At 36.1% G+C, this 23,916-nt stretch overlaps 1 protein-coding gene across 1 annotated transcript in view; it reads right to left on the bottom strand.

Annotated features, from left to right (window-relative positions):
* The window catches only part of LOC131980994 (HERV-H LTR-associating protein 1), an 84,870-nt gene that overhangs the window by 26,064 nt on the left and 34,890 nt on the right, over window positions 1-23,916 (bottom strand). Inside the window, exon 2 of the mRNA XM_059345292.1 lies at window positions 1,515-1,623. Within this exon, the coding sequence (XP_059201275.1) occupies window positions 1,515-1,605 (91 nt within the window). The 5' untranslated portion in view covers window positions 1,606-1,623. The remainder of the gene's footprint in view (window positions 1-1,514; window positions 1,624-23,916) is intronic.

The following is a 23,916-nucleotide window of genomic DNA, read 5'->3' as shown; positions in this document are numbered from 1 at the left end:
TTAGATATACAACAATAAGTACTATACGAGATAGTAAAGGAGTGTGATGCAGACCTACACTCAAAAAAATAACTTGTTCCCAGAACAAAATAAAATTATGGAAATAATTTTCCACCTAAATAAAATGCTTTAATTTAGCGAGAAATAGTTTTCTTGAGTGAACAAAATGTAAATATGTCAAGTCAACATGATGTATTTGCGTTACTGTTAATTAATTACCAGTTTCAGTCCAACTAGATTTGTAAGGGTAATTGTAACATACTAACGTACTTAAAAGACACAAAATGATTTTAAAAAGACACAAAATTATTTAAAAAAGACACAAAATCATTTAAAAAAGACACAAAAATACCCCCAAAAGACACAAAATTACTAAAAAAGACACAAAATTACCCAAAAAAGACACAAATTATTTAAAAAAGACACAAAAATCCCCCAAAAAGACACAAAATTACTAAAAAAAGACACAAAATTACCCAAAAAAGACACAAAATTATTAAAAAAAGACACAAAATTACCCAAAAAAGACACAAAATTATTAAAAAAAGACACAAAATTACCCAAAAAAGACACAAAATTATTAAAAAAAGACACAAAAATCCCCCCAAAAGACACAAAATTACTAAAAAAAGACACAAAATTACCCAAAAAAGACACAAAATTATTAAAAAAAGACACAAAATTACCCAAAAAAGACACAAAATTATTTAAAAAAGACACAAAATTACCCAAAAAAGACACAAAATTATTTAAAAAAGACACAAAAATCCCCCCAAAAGACACAAAATTACTAAAAAAAGACACAAAATTACCCAAAAAAGACACAAAATTATTTAAAAAAGACCCCAAAAAAGACACAAAATTACAAAAAAAAACACAAAATTACCAAATAAAAGACACAAAATTATTTTAAAAATACACAAAATTATTTAAAAAGGACACAAAATTATTTAAAAAAGACACAAAAATCCCCCCAAAAGACACAAAATTACTAAAAAAGACACAAAATTACTAGCATCAATGAAAACCTGAATACATCAGTAAGTTGCCTAAATTACCAGGGTCAGTCCAACTAGATTTGTAAGTGTAATTGTAACATACTAACATAATTTTCTTGGGCCATTTAAACGTGTATGACATTATTATATCATGAGTTACTTTATTTAATAGGGTAGTTACAACTACTTTTTTAAATAGTGAAGTACATGAATTAATTGTGCTGAGCCAACAAAACAAAGCTAGGTTGAAGTGGTTTAGCCTAAAAGATTACCTTTATCATATGAAAATGAACATAATAGTAATTATTTAGGAAATAAATAATTTTTAAACAGGTTATTATATTCAGCAATTTGTTAGGTTGTTAGTATTCTAGTACATTTTAAAGTGTTGCATTTTATGCTAAAACTACATGTTTTAAAACTGTTCAACCACAAAACATACTTTTATTTAGTGGAAGCTACATGTTAGAGTAAGGAGAAGGTAGCAGACACCCAGTTTGATTTTTTTGAGTGTACCTTGGCTGCAGAGGATCAGTAGTAAGATAGTTGAGACACAGATGATGAAACAGAGGCGTGGATGCTGATTGGCTCTCTGTGAGCCGGCCATGACTCCGCTGAAGCACCTCTGGAACCAGAAAAAGACAAAAACACACAAACTAGATCAACTTTCCTCCTGTTTCAGCCGCCAGTCCTCACACCACCTTGTTATTAGGGACCGAGCACTAACGGTGCGAGGACCCTATTGAAATTGGTCCGTTTATTAGGGACCGAGCACTAACGGTGCGAGGACCCTATTGTAATTGGTCCGTCTATTTAGGGACCGAGCACTAACAGTGCGAGGACCCTATTGAAATTGGTCCGTCTATTATTAGGGACCGAGCACTAACGGTGCAAGGACCCTATTGAAATTGGTCCGTTTATTATTATACTTTTTCTTCCTAATAGTAAATCACCTTTTTGGGGGCTTTATCATATTCAAAAACTCACCAATTTTGGAATATACATAAATCTCCGCTGAAATTTACGTATTCTCGTGGTCCCGGGAATGGGCGTGGCAAAATGACTCAACAGCGCCCCCTTGAAAGTCAAGAAAATTCAGCCCCTCGCACAGGAATGTCGTAGAGACACGAAATTTGGTACATACATGTATCATGACAAGACGCACCAAAAAGTCTCAAGAACCCATACCCTAAAACGTACAGGAAGTCGGCCATCTTGGATCAAAAATGGCGTTTCCTGCTGTTTTTGACTGTTTTTGCCCATTTCCATGCCACGTACTTTAACGAACTCCTCCTACAGATTTCATCGAATTCTCTTCAAACTTGGTCAGTACCCTCATAAGGCCTTTGGGATCAAAAGTTGTATAAAGCTTTACCACTGCTCACACTATGTGGGCGTGGCATGGCGCCAAAATATGGCGTCTCCCCATAAAACACGAGATCGTTATAAGTTTTCCATTCTCTGTCCGATCTGGTCCAAACTTCTCATGCTTCATCTGAGTCGAGCCCTTAACACTTCTCATTAACAATATTTCATAAAGCCCCGCCCCTTATGCTTTATACACGCCCCCTTTCATAAAATTACCACGTTGCATACTTTGCGTAACTCCTCCAACAGATTTAATCCCATTGACTTCAAACTTGGTCAGTACCATCACAAGGCCTTGGGGATCAAAAGTTGTATAAATCTTTACCGACAGTCACACTATGTGGGCGTGGCATGGCAGCAAAATATGGCGTCTCGCCATAACACACGAGACTGTATAACTTGACCATACATTGTCCAATCTGTCCCAAATTTCACACACGTGATTAGGGTCCAGCCCGGAACACACCCACGTGTCAATATTGACACACAGTCATAGCGCCCCCTGCTGGCAACAGCAAGTAACATGTTTTACACCTACCACAAGCATAGTGGTAGGAGACACGCAATTTGGTATGCATAGGGACTGAACCCACAGCGCTGCATCCGACGTGCCCTCCCCGACGGCGCCTCCCCCGACGGCTCCACTCTGCGAGGGCCCGTTCAGTACTGCTTGCAGTCCTAGTTATTAGGGACCGAGCACTAACGGTGCGAGGACCCTATTGTAATTGGTCCGTCTATTCTTATTATTATTATCCTGGAATTGGAATCGCCTTTTTGGGGGCTTTATCATATTCAAAAACTCACCATTTTTGGAATATACATAAATCTCCGCTGAAATTTACATATTCTAGTGGTCCCGGGAATGGGCGTGGCAAAATGACTCAACAGCGCCCCCTTGAAAGTCAAGAAAATTCAGCCCCTCGCACAGGAATGTCGTAGAGACATGCAATTTGGTGCATACATATATCATGACCAGACGCACCAAAAAGTCTCAAGAAGCCATACCCTAAAACGTACAGGAAGTCGGCCATCTTGGATCGAAAATGGCGTTTCCTGCTGTTTTGGGCCATTTCCACGTCGCATACTTTAACGAACTCCTCCTACAGATTTCATCCAATTCTCTTCAAACTTGGACAGTAGCCTCACAAGGCCTTTGGGATCAAAAGTTGTATAAATCTTTACCGACCATCACACTATGTGGGCGTGGCATGGCGGCAAAATATGGCGTCTCGCCATAACACACGAGACTGCATAACTTGACCATACATTGTCCAATCTGTCCCAAATTTCACACACGTGATTAGGGTCCATCCTGGGACACACCCACATGTCAATACTTACACACAGTCATAGCGCCCCCTGCTGGCTACAGCAAGTATTATGTTTTACACCTACCCCGAGCACAGTGGTTGGTCAGATTAACACCAAACTTGGTATACTTATTGTCAATGCCCTCCTGAGGATAACCCTTGAAGATATTATTGATCGGCCCCTAGGTGGCGCTCTGGCGGCAGTTTAATTTAATGAGTGCCACTGTGCCCAGACCATAAGACTTAAGGCAATGAAATTCATAGGGGTGGTATAAACTGGCCCCTGTAACGCACACACCCCGACGGCAGCACACCCCGACGGCAGCATGCCCCGACACGCGTGTACTGCGAGGGCCCGTTCAGTACTGCGCGCAGTCCTAGTTTTTTTTCTTCCTAAAAGTAAATCGACTTTTTGGGGGCTTTATCATATTCAAAAACTCACCATTTTTGGAATATACATAAATCTCCACTGAAATTTACATATTCTAGTGGTCCCGGGAATGGGCGTGGCAAAATGACTCAACAGCGCCCCCTTGAAAGTCAAGAAAATTCAGCCCCTCGCACAGGAATGTCGTAAAGACACCAAATTTGGTACATACGTGTATCATGGCAAGACGCACCAAAAAGTCTCAAGAACCCATACCCTAAAGCGTACAGGAAGTCGGCCATCTTGGATCGAAAATGGCGTTTCCTGCTGTTTTGGCCCATTTCCACGCCGCATACTTTAACGAACTCCTCCTACAGATTTCACCCCATTGACTTCAAACTTGGTCAGTAGCATCATAAGGCCTTTGGGATCAAAAGTTGTATAAATCTTTACCGATGGTCACGCTATGTGGGCGTGGCATGGCGCCAAAATATGGCGTCTCACCATAAAACACGAGATCATTATAACTTTTCAATACTTTGTCCCATCTGGTCCAAAATTCTCATGCTTCATCACAGTCCAGCCCTTAACACTTCTGAATAACAATATTCTAAAAAGCCCCGCCCCTTTTGCTTTATCCACGCCCCCTTTCATAAAATGACCACGTTGCATACTTTACATAACTCCTCCAACAGATTTAATCCCATTGACTTCAAACTTGGTCAGTACCATCACAAGGCCTTTGGGATCAAAAGTTGTATAAATCGTTACCGCCTGTCACACTATGTGGGCGTGGCATGGCGGCAAAATATGGCGTCTCACCATAAAACACGAGATCATTATAACTTTTCAATACTTTGTCCCATCTGGTCCAAAATTCTCATGCTTCATCACAGTCCAGCCCTTAACACTTCTGAATAACAATATTTTAAAAAGCCCCGCCCCTTTTGCTTTATCCACGCCCCCTTTCATAAAATGACCACGTTGCATACTTTACATAACTCCTCCAACAGATTTAATCCCATTGACTTCAAACTTGGTCAGTACCATCACAAGGCCTTTGGGATCAAAAGTTGTATAAATCGTTACCGCCTGTCACACTATGTGGGCGTGGCATGGCGGCAAAATATGGCGTCTCGCCATGAAACACAGAACTGTATAACTTCACCATACATTGTCTCAACTGTCCCAAATTTCACACACGTGATGAGGGTCCACCTCTGAACACACCCACATGTCAATATTGACACACAGTCATAGCGCCCCCCGCTGGCAACAGGAAGTAACAACTTTAACGCCTAGCCCCAGCAGTAGGTTTCATGTAGAGATACGAAATTTGGTACACACGTGCTTCATGTAGAGACGCACCAAAAAGCCTCTTGGACCCATACCTCAAACCCAACAGGAAGTCCGCCATCTTGGTTTGAATATCGCACTTGTCATCGTTTTTGGCCATTTCCAGGTCGCATACTTTAACGAACTCCTCCTACAGATTTCATCCAATTCTCTTCAAACTTGGTCAGTAGCCTCACAAAGCCTTTGGGATCAAAAGTTTTATAAATCTTTACCGCCGCTCACACTATGTGGGCGTGGCATGGCGCCAAAATATGGCGTCTCCCCATAAAACACGAGATTGTTATAACTTCTCCATTCTTTGTCCCATCTGCTCCAAACTTCTCATGCTTCATCAGAGTCCAGCCCTTAACACTTCCACATAACAATATTTCATAAAGCCCCGCCCCTTATGTTTATCCACGCCCCCTTTCATAAAATGACCACGTTGCATACTTTACATAACTCCTCAGACAGATTTCACCCCATGGACTTCAAACTTGGTCAGTACCATCACAAGGCCTTTGGAATCAAAAGTTGTATAAATCTTTACCGACCGTCACACTATGTGGGCGTGGCATGGCGGCAAAATATGGCGTCTCGCCATAACACACGAGACTGTATAACTTGACCATACATTGTCCAATCTGTCCCAAATTTCACACACGTGATTAGGGTCCAGCCCGGAACACACCCACATGTCAATATTGACACACAGTCATAGCGCCCCCTGCTGGCTACAGGAAGTAACATGTTTTACACCTACCACAAGCACAGTGGTAGGAGACATGCAATTTGGTACGAATAGGCACTGAGCCAACAGCGCCGCGTCCGATGTGCCCTCCCCTGACGGCGCCTCCCCCGACGGCTCCACTCTGCGAGGGCCCGTTCAGTACTGCGCGCAGTCCTAGTCTTATTCTTTTTTTTCACAAAAGTTAATCGCCTTTTTGGGGGCTTTATCATATTCAAAAACTCCCCATTTTTGGAATATACATAAATCTCCACTGAAATTTACATATTCTAGTGGTCGTGGGAATGGGCGTGGCAAAATGACTCAACAGCGCCCCCTTGAAAGTCAAGAAAATTCAGCCCCTCGCACAGGAATGTTGTATCGGCATGACATTTGGTACATACATGTATCATGGCAAGACGCACCAAAAAGTCTCAAGAACCCATACCCGAAAACGTACAGGAAGTCAGCTATCTTGGATCGAAAATGGCCTTTCCTGCTGTTTTGGCCAATTTCCACCCTGCATACTTTAACGAACTCCTCCTACAGATTTCATCCAATTTTCTTCAAACTTGGTCAGTACCATCACAAGGCCTTTGGGATCAAAAGTTGTATAAATCTTTACCGCCGGTCACACTATGTGGGCGTGGCATGGCGCCAAAATATGGCGTCTCGCCCTAAAACACAAGATTGTTATAACTTCTCCATTCTCTGTCTGATCTGATCCAAACTTGTCATGCTTCATCAGAGTCCAGCCCTTAACACTTCTAAAGAACAATATTTCATAAAGCCCCGCCCCTTATGCTACATCCACGCCCCCTTTCATAAAATGACCACGTTGCATACTTTACATAACTCCTCCAACAGATTTAACCCCATTGACTTCAAACCTGGTCAGTAGCATCTCAAGGCCTTTGGGATCAAAATTTGTATAAATCTTTACCGCCTGTCACACTATGTGGGCGTGGCATGGCAGCAAATTATGGCGTCTTGCCATCTAACACCAGACTGTATAACTTGACCATACATTGTCCAATCTGTCCCAAATTTCACATACGTGATTAGGGTCCAGCCCGGGATACACCCACGGGTCAATAGTGACACACAGTCATAGCGCCCCCTGCTGGCTACAGGAAATAACATGTTTTACACCTACCACAAGCACAGTGGTAGGAGACACGCAATTTCGTACGCATAGGGACTGAGCCAACAGCACCGCGTCCGATGTGCCCTCCCCTGACGGTGCCTCCCCCGACGGCTCCGCTCTGCTCGGTCCCGTTCAGTCCTGCTTGCAGGCCTAGTTAAAGATTGTTTCCCTGTGTCCTGATCAAGGTTATTATAGTTAATGAAAACTAACAAAATAACAAAAACTAAAATTGAAAAAACATTTTCGTTAACTGAAATAAAAATAAAAACGAGAAAAAAGAGTTTTTTTAAAAAACGATCACTAGCTGAAACTGTATTGTGAGGTTACAAAACTAACTAAAACTAACTAAAATTATAGTGAAAATGTCCTTAGTTTTTGTCAACTTTTTTCATTCATAATTCAGTGTTTCTATTGGAACATGCAACACATGGTGAATATGTTTACTGAGACTGGGATGTTCGAACCAAAATACAAAACACCCAGAACTGTAAGAGTTAATAACCTTATTGGGGCTGAGATGATAAACCAAAGGAAATGAAAGCACATACCCATTACAACAAAACTAAAACTAACACTAAAACTAATACAAACTTAACTAAAACTAAGCATTTTCAAAAAATAAAAACTAAACTAAAACTAGAAAACTCACTCTAAAAACTAACTAAAACTAACTGAATTTGAAAACAGAAATTCGCAACGAAATTAAAACTAAAACTAATGAAAAATCCAAAACTATTATAACCTTGGTCCTGATGTCTCAGGGAAACTTACTGCCTCAGTCTCATGGATTCTAACAAGGCACTAAAGCATTTTCTGGACCCTACCAAAGTTATAATAGTTTTGTTTTTTTCATTACTTTTAGTTTTAATTTTGTTGTCAATTTTTGTTTTCAAATTCAATTCGTTTTAATGAGTTTTTAGAGTGAGTTTGCTAGTTTTAATTAGTTTTTATTTTTTGGAAAATGCTTAGATATAGATAAATAGATATACTTTATTTATCCCAAGCTGGGACATTACAGTGTAGCAGCATTACACACAGAGACAATAACAACACAATTAAATAAAAAGAACAACCTAGGCATACTTCAAGCAATAAAATATAAAAATACAACAAAATGTAATGTAAAAATAAAAATATAGTGTCTAAAGAAGGAGTATGTATAAAGGAGTAGAATTCCAGTGCAGAATAAATATAAATATGCAGTATAAAAATGTTGGTGCTATGAAACAAATAAGAAGTTTAGTTTAGTTTTTATTAGTTTTAGTGTTAGTTTAAGTAATGGGATATTTGTTGGGTGTCAGATTCAATAAGGTCACAATAAATGTTTCCTTTATTTCTTCTGTCCGATCCATCTCAGCCCCAATAAATGTATTAAGTCATAAAACCAGATAGATGCAATAGATTTCATATCAACCAAAAGTTGACAAAGATGAAAACGAAGGACATTGTCACTATAATTTTATAGTTAGTATAATTGTATGTTAGTTTTGTAACCACACAATTCAGTTTAAGTTAGTTATCATTTTTTCAAAAAACCTATTTTTATTTCAGTTAACGAAAATGTTTTTTCAATTCTAGTTTTCATTATTTGGTTAGTTTTCATTAACTATAATAACCTTGGGCCCTACACAATGATGTCATCAGGCTGAATCCATAGATTGCGCCCTGTGATTCCTGGTGACAGACTGCAGAATAAAAAGCTTCACACTGGAAACAGACACCAGCCTGGAGGGTTAAAGTCCTGATAACAAATACTAAACAAGGCAAGGCAAGGCAAGTTTATTTATATAGCACAATTCGGACACAGGGCCATTCAAAGTGCTTTACAGGGGCAAGATTAAAATACATAAAACACATTATAAGACATTTAAAAGCGAATTTAAAAAAAAGGGAAAAAAAGTGAATGAATAAGACATTTAAGAGCGAATGAATAAAAATGACAGGTTAAAATGGAAACAGAAAAGTCTTCAGACTTGATTTAAAAGAGCTGAGAGTTGCAGCAGACCTCAAGTTCTCTGGGAGTTTGTTCCAGAGATTTGGTGCATAAAAACTAAACACTGCTTCTCCTTGTTTAGTCCTAATATATCTATATCTATATCTATATCTATATATATATCTATATATATATATATCTATATCTATATCTATATCTATATCTATATATATATATATAATATAACTCTGGGGACTGTAAGTAGACCTGTCCCAGACACCTAAGGGCTCTGGACGGCTCATAACGTATCAGCAGATCGGTAATATATTTTGGCCCTAGACCATTTAGGGCTTTATAAACCAACATTAATATTTTGAATTCTCAACTCAACTCAACTCAACTTTATTTGTAAAGCACTTTAAAACAACAACAGCCGCAACAAAGTGCTGTACATAAACAAACAGAACAAGAGACAATAAAATAAATAAAACAGGAATAAACACATTGCTTTTTAAAAGACAATTTAAAAAACAATAAATAAAAGCAAACCATAAAACACTAAAAACAAGAGCAGAGTCTCATGCGTGGTTAAAAGCCAAGGAATAAAAATAGGTTTTAAGATGAGTTTTTCAATTAAATCAATTCTTTGAGTGACAGGAAGCCAGTGTAAAGACCTCAGAACTGGGGTGATGTGATCCAATGTTTTGGTCCTGGTGAGCACTCGAGCAGCAGCGTTCTGAATTAGCTGAAGCTGTCTGATAGATTTTTTTGGAAGCCCTCCAAGGACACTGTTACAGTAGTCAAGTCTACTAAAGATAAATGCATGGACAAGATTTTCTAAATCTTGCTGAGACATAAGCCCTTTAAACAAAATGCCTTTTTATTCCGACAGGTCACAAGGAGTCAGGATGGGGAATCTTTTACTGAATTCCTTCACTCTTTAATACTAAATAATACTGCTTTTGCATCCATTCAACCATTTTAGTGGCACAGTTATCATAATTTCAATGGGAAGCCTTTTTAATATCACAAAAAACAGCTTTTTAAGGGATGACAACACAATGACAAAAACATGAAAACATCCACACAGTTTAAATCAACAAACAGGTCAAATAAAAGAATAAATTCTGTCAATCTATACTGCCCTACAGAGTGTAACTGCAGTAACTACACTTTTGGTCGAAATTGAGTTATAACTAAAAATTAACTCCTTGATGTCTGTTTTATCTTGTGACAAAGTTTTAGGTTTCAATTTTGCTTTATTTCAGATAAATAAATATATAAACACCACAAAATCCAACTCAAAACCAAAGCAGTCCGCAATAATTGCACTTGGATAAATATACAAATTGAAACATAAAACAAAAGCAGTGTAGGCTTCATTGTGTTGAACAGTGAAAACAAGAGTATTACAAATTATGAGTTTATTTGAAAGGGAAATTATTATCTAGGTAGTGATGAAGTAAAAAAGTGAGATAAAATAATATTAAGACTGAAATATAACATTACGTTATAATATTAAGTCTAGAGTGATTTAACACTTTTAAACACACTTTTAACAAAATCTATTTGAAAATGTTTATTCACTGAAAACAAAATATAAAAGCTGAAAGAAGACAACAACATTGGTGTAACTGCACTCTGTTTGTTGCAAAACCAGAGTGCAGTAACTACATTTTTAGGGCCAAAGGTCAAATAAATCGTAATGTAGAAATAAGTGTCATATCACTTATCTACATATAACACATTTGTCTGAACAGTTAAAAAACCTTAAAAACATTTTTAAAGCAGTTTTTCCTTAGTTTTCTTAGTTAGACTTTGTAGGGCAGCATATTGGTGAGTGAATGGTGATATAAATTAAATTAAATCTGTTAATTTAAGGGGAAAAAGCTAAGTTAATAGAAAAAAAGTGCATCAAATTGAGACAACCAGACTCTAGAAAAGTAAAACTTATGGTTCAGTTTTAAACTTTCAAAGTTTCAGACAGAGAGAAAATAAAAAAGGGGACATATAGAGAGGTTAAAGTTGTTTTTCTCAACCCCTCATTCACCATCATACTCTTTTGGCCAAGGCAGAAATGCAAAACTGTTCAAAGTGTCTAGTTTTAAACACTCTAATCTCCTGAAAGAAATCCATGAAACTCAACTCACCGGCTCTGTGAGTGCTCCTGTAAAGTGTGCAGCTCTGATGGTCCCCCAGCAGCATCTAACCCAGCCCGTGTATCACACACCTCCGGTCAGATAAGGATGAAGCGAGGCCTGTTTCCCTCTGAACACCAGAGGTTGGCAGCAGGTTGGCCACTGAGTGAAAAAAGGGGAAAAACACAACAAAACACGGTGTCTGGCTGCAGGCTGCCCACTGATCCTTCACCCACTGCAAAAAATATCACACTTTAAGCTCATTTATTCACTCAAATCCACCTGAAGTTTAACACTCTGCAGTGCAAACTCATTCTGTGGCAACATATCAGCATTATTATACAAAAATTAAATATTATGACAGAGTGATATTTGTTTATGCACTGTACTTACAGAGGTTATTATAGTTAACGAAAACTAACAAAATAACAAAAACTAAAATTGAAAAAACATTTTGTTAACTGAAATAAAAATAAAAACAAGAGTTTTTTTAAAAACGATAACTAACTGAAACTGTATTGTGTGGTTACAAAACTAACAAAACTACAAAACTACAATTATAGTGAAAATGTCCTTAGTTTTCGTCTTTGTCAACTTTTTTTATACATAATTCAGTGTTTCTATTGGAACATGCAACACATGGTGAATATGTTTACTGGGACTGGGATGTCTACACTCCAACCAAAATACAAAACACCCAGAACTGTAATAGTTAATAACCTTATTGGGGCTGAGATGATAAACCAAAGGAAATGAAAGCACATACCCATTACAAAAAAACTAAAACTAACACTAAAACTAATAAAAACTAAACAAAAACTAAGTGTTTTCAAAAAATAAAAACTAAACTAAAACTAGCAAACTCACTCTAAAAACTAACTAAAACTAACTGAATTTGAAAACAAAAATTCACAACAAAATTAAAACTAAAACTAATGAAAAATCCAAAACTATTATAACCTTGGTACTTACCCAGCATCACCTGTCAATCAAATGGTATGGGTGGTGCTGTGTTTGAGGAAATTCTACTTCCACTTCACCCCCTGAACCCTCCAGCAGGATTGAAGGGTATGTTTTCTCTTATATATCACCAAAACTGAACAATTTATCATAGAAAGAAACTATAAAACAAGGCATTATTGTCAAAATTTGAACTTTCTGACCGTCCCTGAAAAGATATGCTTGAAAGATTCTGTTATAAAAAAAAAAGGAACTGAAACGAAGCTTAAAATGTTGTTGTTTCTGTCAGAATCACTTTATTCAACATGTGTCATTAAAATAAAAAATAAAGCGTTTGCACTAATCAGATCCTGATAAAAACATTAAATTCTCCTCAGAGACACTGTGAAGACATGATTGATTCTGCTGAGACCAACAATCACGTGACAATTAGAGTATATATATATATATATATATATATATATATATATATATATATTTAATTAGTAACAGATAAATATGTAACAAAGGTATTAATAATGATTTATATATACACACACACACACACACACACACACACACATATATATATATATATATAGCCAAATTGGTAAGACTTATTGTACATCGAACAAAAACAAAAAATTAAATACAATAAAACAATGCCAGTTAATACAAGTCCATATTTTGTATACATTTGCAGTGATACACTAGTCCATGTTTATGTCACCCATTTCTAATTTCATTTTTTTTCCTTTTAAATGTAATATTTTGAACATTTTAAATCAATTCAATCAATTTGTGTACTAAAATGTTACTTTGTTTTTAATTTTGCAACTAAAATAATTTTAAAATGAACTACTCCTATAAAGCTTTTTAAATAATGAAAGTTGTCTTTATTTTTCAGCCTGAAATGATTTCTCCTGTTGATTTCTACCGATAAAAACCAAAGACTGTTTGGATTCACAGTGCGACCTGTTGAGCGGGACACTTCTTGCAGTGTGGCTAAATGGCTGTAATAAGCCGCTGGAGTGACACCGGAGCCGTGGGGAAGATCAGTGAATCAGAGAGTGAATGTGAGGCTTTAATGACGGGGATTGCTGGCCACTTTTGGCGTCTTGGCATTCACACCGGGACACATCCAGGCACACAGCAGCAACTGGCAGAGGAGGAAACAGGGCCGAGGGCCTGGGAACAGCTGTCCCCCGGGAAACCACACACAGGCTCCCATAATAACCATAACAGCAATCAGATTCAATGAATTAAGCACTAAAATTATTGGCATCACCCAGAAAAACAGGATTTGCATGCTTTCTTTGGTAGAAAATATATTTAACCCTTGTGTACTGATCCCGTCGACTATACACCCATCTAGTCTAGACGGATTTCAGAATAAAGGCCTCCTATAAGAAGTGAGGAGCATTTATGGGTACAAGTCGGGAACCGGCCTACCTTACATATCTCAAGGGTGCTGAGTCCAAAAAAAAATGGTTCCCAAGCAAAATTTTTAGTTTTTGACCTTCTAATTTGTATATCAAATGGCCACCAAATTGCCCATCTTGCTCAGTCATTGGACCATCCCCCCTTAGTTTTTTTGTAAGTAGGCAATCAAGATGAGGAAATTAAGTTTCTGGATCTATAGTCTAGGGTCAGAGCAAGAATATAGTGGAGGCTCAGTGTCTTTTTTATGTTTATATATATATGCAAAATACCAACTGGAACATTCAAAAGTGATATTGATTGAATATTTATGTCGGCCTTAAAAAAAACACACAAATAATGGTTAATTTCACCTTAAAAGTTGGTATTTTGCATATATATAAATATACATAAAAAGACACTGAGCCTGCACTATATTCTTGCTCTGACCCTACACTATAGATCCAGAAACTTAATTTCCTCATCTTTGATTGGCCACTTACAAAAAAATGGTCCAACAACTGAGCAAGATGGGCAATTTGACTTGCCACACACAGTCTAGGTTTAGGTAGGTCAGTGATATAACACTTATTTTTACATGTATTGATGATGTCATTTTTATGCTCAAAAATCATGAAGATTTATTTGACCCTTGACCCCAAAAATGTAGTTACTGCACTCTGGTTTTGCTGTTAAAGGTTCTAATAGTAATGCACAAACAAGAGTGCGGTAACAACAATGTTGTTGTCTTCTTTCAGCTTTTATATTTTAATTTCAGTAAATAAACATTTTCAAATTGGTTTTGTTATCAGTCTATTTAAAAGTGTTTAACAACTCTATTCAAAGATTTGTGTATTTTAGACTTAATATTAAAAAGAAATGTTATATTTTAGTCTTAATATCATTCTCTCACTTTTTTACTTCATCACTATCTATATAATAATTTGCCTTTCATATAAATTTAGATTTTCTATTATTTTTATGCTTAAATTAGTATATACATCCAAAGCAGACTGTGGTAAGTGTAATTACTGCTTGGTTTCGAGTTGGAATTTGTGTTTTTTATTTAATTATTTCTCAGAAATAAAGCAAAATCGAAATCTAAAACTTTGTCACAAGATAAAACAGACATCAAGGAGTTCATTTTTATTGATAACTCCATTTTGACCAGAAATGTAGTTAGTGCAGTTAGACTTTGTAGGGCAGAATATCACTCACCGTTATTCAGCACTCAGTCAAACAATCTTCAATTCAATACTTTATTAATAACTGGTGCAATTGAAAAGACAAAAAATAAAAAAATCAAGTAAGAATACATTTGCATATTATATCATCGAAACAAAATATTCAAAATGGTCTAATACAGAATAGAAATGGCAAGTTTTTTATTATTTTTTTCAAACTGGAATGAGAAAAATGATGCACAGCTCTGAAGGCCACTAGTGTAAAGTTGTCAAAACTTCCCTTAAATAAATCTTAAAACCTCGAAGAACATCAAAAGAAGCTGCTGTGGGTCAGCTGACACCAAGCTGTCTGTCACATCTGACTCTTGATTCTGTTCTGAATCAAAGCGGAGGACTGCATTTACACATGAACACATATATGTTCTCCTCTCTGGGACATACAGGAGGTGCTTCTGTACCGATTAGTAGAAACTGTGCAGTAGATTTTGTGCTATTTATTTTGAATGTTGTGCTGGTTTTGTGTTGAGCTCTCACAGTATCTGGCCAGCTGGAGCTACAGTTACACGATTTTTGGCACATTTTCCAAGTAGCTTCCTCCAGTGTGGAGAGCCGGGCTTTGTTCCAGAAGTAACTAACAACAAAACAAACTGTTATCCTCCACTATACTCCATTGATCTAGCCAGGGAGGAAACATTCAATAAATAATCTGATATCATGTTCTATTGAATATTTTTATGAGTTGTAATAAACACTTGTCCAAGACTTTTTGATTTGGTAATGGCGAGCTGAAAATGGACACTTCTGAATCATATAAGAGGGGAATAAGTGCCTACAACAGCGGTGTCAAACTCTGGCTCGCGGGCCAAATTTGGCCCGCAGTGTAATTTTATTTGGCCCGCGAGCCAATATCAAATTATTATCTTATTATTGTACTATAAAAGCTGACCCGCCGGTATTATACGGCGCATTTACAGCTAATACTAGATTTATTATTGTTATTTTATTTTTAAATGTATTAACCTGTTGAAAAAGTTTATTTTGATATTTAAATCAGAAGGATGCAAATAGAAAAGAGGCATACGATTTTTATTTATTTTTTATTTAATAAATTAATGACATTGATGTGTTTTTTATTTGAAATTTGATTTTGCATGTCTGCACTATTTAGTTATATATTGTATGTTTATAAGCGTTGCTGGTTCCATATTTAATGTTAAAGCAAAACATGTTTGGTATATATTAAAAGGTTTATTTGTTCAATGTTGGCCCGCGATTTTATTCAAGTTTTAAATTTTGGCTCATTGTAAATTTGAGTTTGACACCCCTGGTCTACAACATATAAGGGGAGGATGACTTGCGTCTATGTGTGTGTGTGTGTATGTATATGTATACAGGTATATGTATATATGCGTGTATGTATGTATGTGTATATGTGTATATATATTATCATATACTAACTTTGCGAACATAGTGTTTAGTGTTGGGAAATGTCTGAGCTGTTTATGAGCTGGGATTTGTGTATGTATGTGTATTTACATGTATATGCATTTTTTGTTTTTATTTTATGTATTTTTGTTTAATATGGTCGATTTGTTTGTGTGGAATTTTGATGTCTTTTGTATGATGTTTTACCTATAATAAATTGAATAAAAACTTAAATAACAGAGAGGGCCAAGTGTCTGAAAAGTCACAGAAATAGTTATTAAAAGGGAGATATAAGCTTTCTTTTTTTGTTTCTGCTAAATGAGACTGCTGACTCGTTGTTATTGATTGTTAATGGATCTACAGTCAATATATGCATATAATTTATGCTTTAAATTCAAAACAAATCCTGCACTTTACTGCTTTTTGACACTTCTGCACTGTAAAAAAAACAAACTGTAAAAAGTCTGGCAGCAAACACTTAACATCACATAACAGTAAACAACTGTACGTTATTTTACAGATTATTTATTTAAAATTACGGATAACATACAGTAAATATCCTTAGTTAAAAAACATATATCTGTTATAATACGTTTTTTTGTTGTTGTTTTTTTAAATTCAAATATGACGGTAAGTGTTTGCCAAAGTGTTTAACCCTCTGGAGTCCATGAAAGCGCCGGAGCACAACTATTACATGATGTCAAAAAAAGACACAAAATGACCAAAAAAGACACAGAAGACACAAAATGACAAAAAAAAAGAGAGACAAAATGACAAAAAAGACACAAAATGACCAAAAAAAGACACAACAACAGACACAAAATGACAAAAAAAGACACAAAATAACTATAAAAAAGACACAAAATGAACAAAAAAGACACAAAAGACAAGAAAAGACATGAAAAGGATTCAAAAATTGACAAAATAGTCCAAGACTCCATAGAGTTAAGTTGCCTTAAATTTTCTTTCAGCAATATGTTTAAATGTAAAATAATACAGGTGCTGAACTGCATTTGGTTGTTTTAGTACCTGTTTGCTGTGCAAGGAGAATAAAAGTTACATCTGATTGATTTCTAATTTCTTGAATCTAATGTAAATATATATACCAGCTGTGTTTGCACCTGTTTTGTGAGGATTTTGTGAAAAATAACATTTTAAGGCAGGCTACATGCAAAAACTTCTGGAAAAATAATATTAACGTAATTTTACCCAGAGTCAGATGAGCGTTTAGATATCAGTTTGTGTCAAGGTTATTATAGTTAACGAAAACTAACAAAATAACTAAAACTAGAATTGAAAAAACATTTTTGTTAACTGAAATAAAAATGAAAATGAGAGTTTTTAAAAAATGATAACTAACTGAAACTGTATTGTGTGGTTACAAAACTAACTAAAACTAACTAAAATTATAGTGAAAATGTCCTTCGTTTTCGTCTTTGTCAACTTTTTTCATCCGTAAACCTTTTTGGTTGATATGAAATCTATTTCATCTATCTGGTTTTATGACTTAATAAACTTATTGGGGCTGAGATGGATCAGACAAAGGAAATAAAGGAAACATTTAATGTGACCTTATTGAATCTGGCACCCAACAAATACCCCATTACAAAACAACTACAACTAATAAAAACTAAACTAAAACTAAGTATTAAAACTAGCAAACTCACTTTAACTCTAACTGAAGTTGAAAACAAAAAAAATCACAACGAAATTAAAACTAAAACTAATGAAAAATCCAAAACTATTATAACCTTGGTTTGTGGGTGTGTGTGTTTGGCTAGATTAAAAGAAAGAAGATAAACCTGAAGATGTGTGTTGTTTCTCTATGTAAAGGTAGATTATTCATGTTAAACTGTAAACACTTCACATGTGTAAAGGCAGCCTTCCAACAGATATAACAGCAGCTTTGTGCTGCAGTTCGACAGCCGTAGCAAGAAAAGCATGATCATAAAAAAATAAAAAAATACATTGAAAAGAAGCGTACTGTAAAAGGCAAAGGCACAAATAATTCGTAGCAATTAAGATGTTGATAAAATGATGTAATGTTATGCAGAAGGTGGATCAGTGCATTGCTTGTATGCAGAACAGAATCATCACGGTGCCATAAAGTGCTCCTTTCATTCACAAACACACAAGTTCACTCAGAGACATTGAATGAGACATGGAAGAGGGCAGAACTGTGTGGAAAATGCTTCATATCAGGACCAGATTATGGCTTTGAGAGACAGGGAAATATTCAGATTAGAGAAACCAGAACTAGTGAAATAAAATGCATTATGCCTTTTTGTACATTAATTTTCCTGCTGCGAGTTGTTTCTACATTCAGAGGAGAATTTCCTGCAAGACTGCTGAAGGATAACAAGAGTGAACGGATGCTACAACATCTGCAACTTTGAACCAGAGTTTCCTCTGGGAAGTGAACCAAATATCAGCATTTACAAGTGAACAAGCAGAGTGGAAACACATGCTGGAGAGACACTCCCTGATTTTAACATAGTGACCAAAAAAACCTGCAAGGACACAAAGATCTCATTAAGACTCACTGCAGCTTATATTGGTGTTTCAAACATCAGTAAACAACACAAACAAAGGTAAAGTGGGGCTCCTTTGGGCGCTATAACCAAATTAGGGAGTGTTCTCTTAAAGAAACAATGTTAAAAAGAAAAATGAGTGCCGGAACCTTAACAAGAATATTCACCAAATGATGGGAGAATAGTAAAACACCACCGGGGTAATATTGTGTTTCAATAGGAATCATCTTTTTCCGAAGAAAATAATATTAAAATGATAAAAAGGTAAAGCCAATTAAGAACAGGAAACCAAAGTCTTGAATTCACCAGTGCATGGATGATATTTTTTGAAAACACTTTAAACTTGCAGAACACAAAAAAAACCTCAAAAATGCTGATTGTCAAATAAACATTTAAAGGGTTCTCTCCATTGAAGGAGATTTCTTTGTTGGGCGCAACTGTCTGAAGCCTGGGAGGAGATCTTAAAAACAAGAAGGATCTCATTTGCAACAAGTGAAGATCTAATTTGTATGGAAGCCCATTTCCTGCAGGTAAAATAGAAAAAAAAGACAAAACTTAGCTTTGATAATAAAAATATCCTCACAGTAGGTCAAAATAATGAGATAAAAAGTCATATGACTTTGTATCTCATCTTAATGACTTTTATCTTTTCAACTTTTTTATCTCATAATTTCAACTTTTTATCTCATTATTATGACTTTTAATCTCATAATAATGACTTTTTATCTCATTATTATGACTTTTATCTCATAATTATGACTTTTTATCTCATAATTTTGACTTTTTATCTCATAATAATTACTTTTTATCTCATAATTTCGACTTTTTATCTCATAATAATGACTTTTTTTCTAATTATTATGACTCTTGATCTCATAATTTCGACTTTTCATCTCATAATAATTACTTTTTATCTCCTAATTATGACTTTTTGTCTCATAATTTCGACTTTTTATCTCATTATTTCAACTTGCTTTAAGGATATTTTTATTATCAGGGCTAAGTTTTATCTTTTTTTTTCTTTTTACCTGGTGGAAATGGGCTTCCATAAATTTGACTTGTTTGCATCGGACACAAGTTAAAGTTCAAAGTTTAAACATTTATCTGCGTCGTGTCAAAGTTCAAAAGAGACGTCACTAGAGGAAGTTTTACAAAACAGAATTTGGAGGTACAAATGAAAAAAATATAGTATCATATCAGAAATACTTGCTCATAACATATAACATGTGATTTCAATCACAAAAAAACCCATGAGGACAAAGAATAAATGAAACTGGAATCATTTTCACACTGTAAAGAAGTTATGCTAGCATTTAGTTTGTGCAGAAGGAGTTTGTGCACACAAAAAAGGACTAATACGTCATTTAATTCAATTTTTGTGTCTTTTTCTCTACAAATAATGTCAAATAATTGCTGACTTGTTAAAATAGAGACCCAGTATTTGTGCTGTAACTTTATTGTGCTGCTTTTTATTTCAATTCAGTGTCGACTGTCTTTGCTAGCATCACTTTTTCCAGTTTATCTTTGTGTCTTGGAAGACAGTTTATTTATTACAATGATAAATTTAACAGTAATTTGCCGTGTAAATAGAATTGTCCCGGTGCTGTTGTACAGTTGTTTCCAGTGGACGTTCTTAAACTGTAAATTGAGAATAAAGGAAGCTATTAGAGATAAAATTCTGAATGGAAGAAATGTAACTGTGATTCACAGCATGTTTTTCTGTAAATGGAACTTGACGTTCAAGGCAACAAAAACACTGTTCAATGAATTCTGTGTGACTTTGTTTTAAACTTCAACAGCAGAACACTGAGCGACTCCGCTGTGAATGGATACGACAGTTTAAACTGAAATAAAACAGAAAAACAAAGAAAAGGAGAAGTGAAACATTACAACCTTTACATTTCTGTGCAGCTGAAATCAAATCTGAGTTCAGTGACTGAGCCAAAAGCATCACAAAGCTACAAAACAGCATTTTACAAAAGCAAAGACTGCACTGTGTGCGAGTTTTATTTAAAAAAAGAAAGAAAGAAAGAAATAAAAAGACAAATCTACAAGAGAAGGAAACAGAGTTCACATTCATAAATCCTGTGTTGTGTTTGGTGGGATGGAGTGGCACTGAAACACTAAATACAGAATGAGGATGTGGATCATTCTGGCTTCAGAGGCACGATGAACCAACGTCTACAGGGATATATCGTCATGTCTTATATCTATATGTGGTGACAATTTGTGTCCGCATTGCAATATAATTGGTTGGTAGAATATATAAGTGAATGGGCTTCAGTAGCAGAAGGTAAGTAATAGTAACTGTCCTACAATAAGATAAATAGATAATAATAATCATAATAATAATAAGTGTTTGGTTCACCTTGTTCACGTCATAGACTGCAGCTGCGTCCACATCGGGGTTCAATCTGTGTGGTGCTTGATTTAACCTGCTGGGAGCGCCAGGCGGGTGGAGTTAGACATATCAGGACATTTTCAGATCAACTCAAAAATGTAGGTGTAATATCAAAGTTCTTTTGGTAGAATTTACTCAACAGGCTCTTTAAAACAGCAACAAAAACTGTCTGCAGCGGGGGCGAAAATATCCTATTTTAACCATTTAACATGACAACTTAAATGTTTCTCTCAACATTTTAACCACTGAGTTAGGTTAGAACTCCAGATGCGTTTAACTGCAGGTAACCATGACTACTGATGGCTTAAAATGACTAAACACAGAGCTTCACTAAGGAGTGTAGAAGGAGAGGAGAAGGAGAAGACACAGGGTCAAATGCCGTCATATCGTTGGGGTAAAATACTGGAGTTGTGATGTTGGAGGGTATATTTCTCATTGTTTCAAGTGTTTTATTTATTGATGCTTCTTTCTTTTTTTGCTGTGCATTTTTTGCAACTGTAACAATAGAAATGTCCCTATTGTAGGACTAATAAAGGAATACCTTGTCTTATCTAATCTCACAGCAGACGGCACCTAAAAATAAGAGAATAGTTTCTGCTCAGGTGCTCAAAACGAGGTGTTCTATGATTGGGCGCCATTTATTATTATGAATGTGTTGTACCCAAAGAATATGACATCATTTGACCCTGAGTATTCTTCTCCTTCGACACTCTTTGTGTCTCACCAGCCCGTCGATTTTTCTTCATCTGTGTGACTTGCCTGCTTTTGTGCATGTGTGACCATGCTGTCAATACATATATATATATATATATAATAGTCATTCAAACTTATTGTAAACATGTGTGCAAAACTCCACCTCCCTGCTGAGGAAAGTGAACAAACTCTCAGCAGGTTAAAGTTCAGAATCAAAGTGTCTAACCGTGGTGTTGAAGCCCGCTGTGGAAGCCCCTCTATAAAGTCCCCCTGACTCTGAAGGTGCTTTAACATGCTATAACTGTGTAATAATCCATGTGTGTAGATATAGTTGTTTGTCAAATATTACATTCAGTATCATTGTGGCCCTAAATCTAAAGTAGTAAATGCTATTGAGGCCTATATGTGATCATCTGAAAAGCTCTTTTTGTTTCAAGCTCGTCTCGGACCAATCAGAAACCTCCATCCAGTCTCTGCAGGTTGTGCGTTGTGTTCATAACTGGACATTCAAGTTGCTCGCAGTGCAGCAGTGGACAATACAGTAATTTGTAAACTGTTGTAATACAGTAGTTTGTTGAGAAGAACTGTAAGGATGTTGTTGGACATCAGATAAAGTGAGTTTATCTTTTCTGCATATTTACAAATGGTTTGTGTTCATAATTTTATGTTTAGAACTGAATTTTGGACATCTGACGCAACTGTCTCAGATAATTGCATGGATGGATTTCTCAATGGGCCAACTAGGCACAGGCTCAGCGGCCCAATGAGTCAGGGGCTCCTCATGGCATACAGCTGCAAAATCTCCCTTGGCAACAGAATGTAGAGATGCAAAATGAGCACGAAGAAACACACACAAGACCACAAAAGACAGTGAATGACTTCAAAGACACAAAAGCAACTGCAAAGAGTCACAGAGTTAACAAAATAGGCAACAAAAAAACATGAAGATGCACAAAATGACCACAAAATACACAAAACAACTACAAAGACATGCAAAGTAACCACAAAAGGACACAAAACAACCACCAAGATGCACAAAAAGACTGATGGGCTCACAAAACAACTGAAATGACACTCAAAGCAACCACAAAGAAACACAAAATAACTACGAAAAGGGCAAAACAAACACAAAGTGACACAAAATGACACCAAAGAAGCACTACTCTACGACAAAACGACCACAAGAGGCACAAAACAACTACAGACATGTAAAACAACAACGAAAACACACACAACAACCACAAAGAAACACAAATCAACCACGAAGATGCACAAAACAACAAAAGACATGGAAAGCAGCCACAAAGAGACACAAAATGACCTTGTGGAGACACACAATCAAGATACAAACAAAGTAACACAAGATAACAACAAAAAAGGGAGAGACTACCACAAAGAGACACAGAAAAGAACACGAGACACAAAACAACTAGAAATACATGCAAGACAGCTGCAAGGAAACACCACATTCATATAAAAAAGGCAAAACAACCTCAAAGAGTTAACAAAAGTCTGAGTCATATGTAGGAAAGATGTGGGGGCATTCTGCAGCCTGTGTCCAGAGGCCCACTGCTTTGTTTTGTATTTTAGAGATTTCAGACACGATGTGCAGGATTAAAAACATTGATGGATTCTTTTATCATTAGAAATCTCTGGAGGAAATAAATGCTCAGTGCAACCAGCTTCAAAAAGTCTCATTTGAGAGGCTCAGTGCAGAATTAATCATTAGAAAACATCAGGGCCCTCATTTATCAAACGAGTGTACGACAGAAAGTGAGCGTGAAGTGGGCGTACGATCATTTCTACGCAAGGCTCAGCATTTATCAATTTAGACGTGAGCAGAAGCTTTATGTATCACAATGTATAAATGAAATATTCCAACCTCAGCAGGAGTTTAATAGTCCGCTACTCTGCTGACAGCACCACTGATTTCCTTCTTTTTCACTTTTTCTGCTGCCAAACAAAACCAGTTTATTGTTGCAGCTGTTGGACGTCAGCGTT

Source organism: Centropristis striata, chromosome 11 (genome assembly GCF_030273125.1).
Source record: "Centropristis striata isolate RG_2023a ecotype Rhode Island chromosome 11, C.striata_1.0, whole genome shotgun sequence".
Classification (NCBI taxonomy): Eukaryota; Metazoa; Chordata; class Actinopteri; order Perciformes; family Serranidae; genus Centropristis; species Centropristis striata.
The sequence above is the reverse complement of the archived record's forward strand: the minus strand, read 5'-3'. Positions and strand labels throughout refer to the sequence as shown.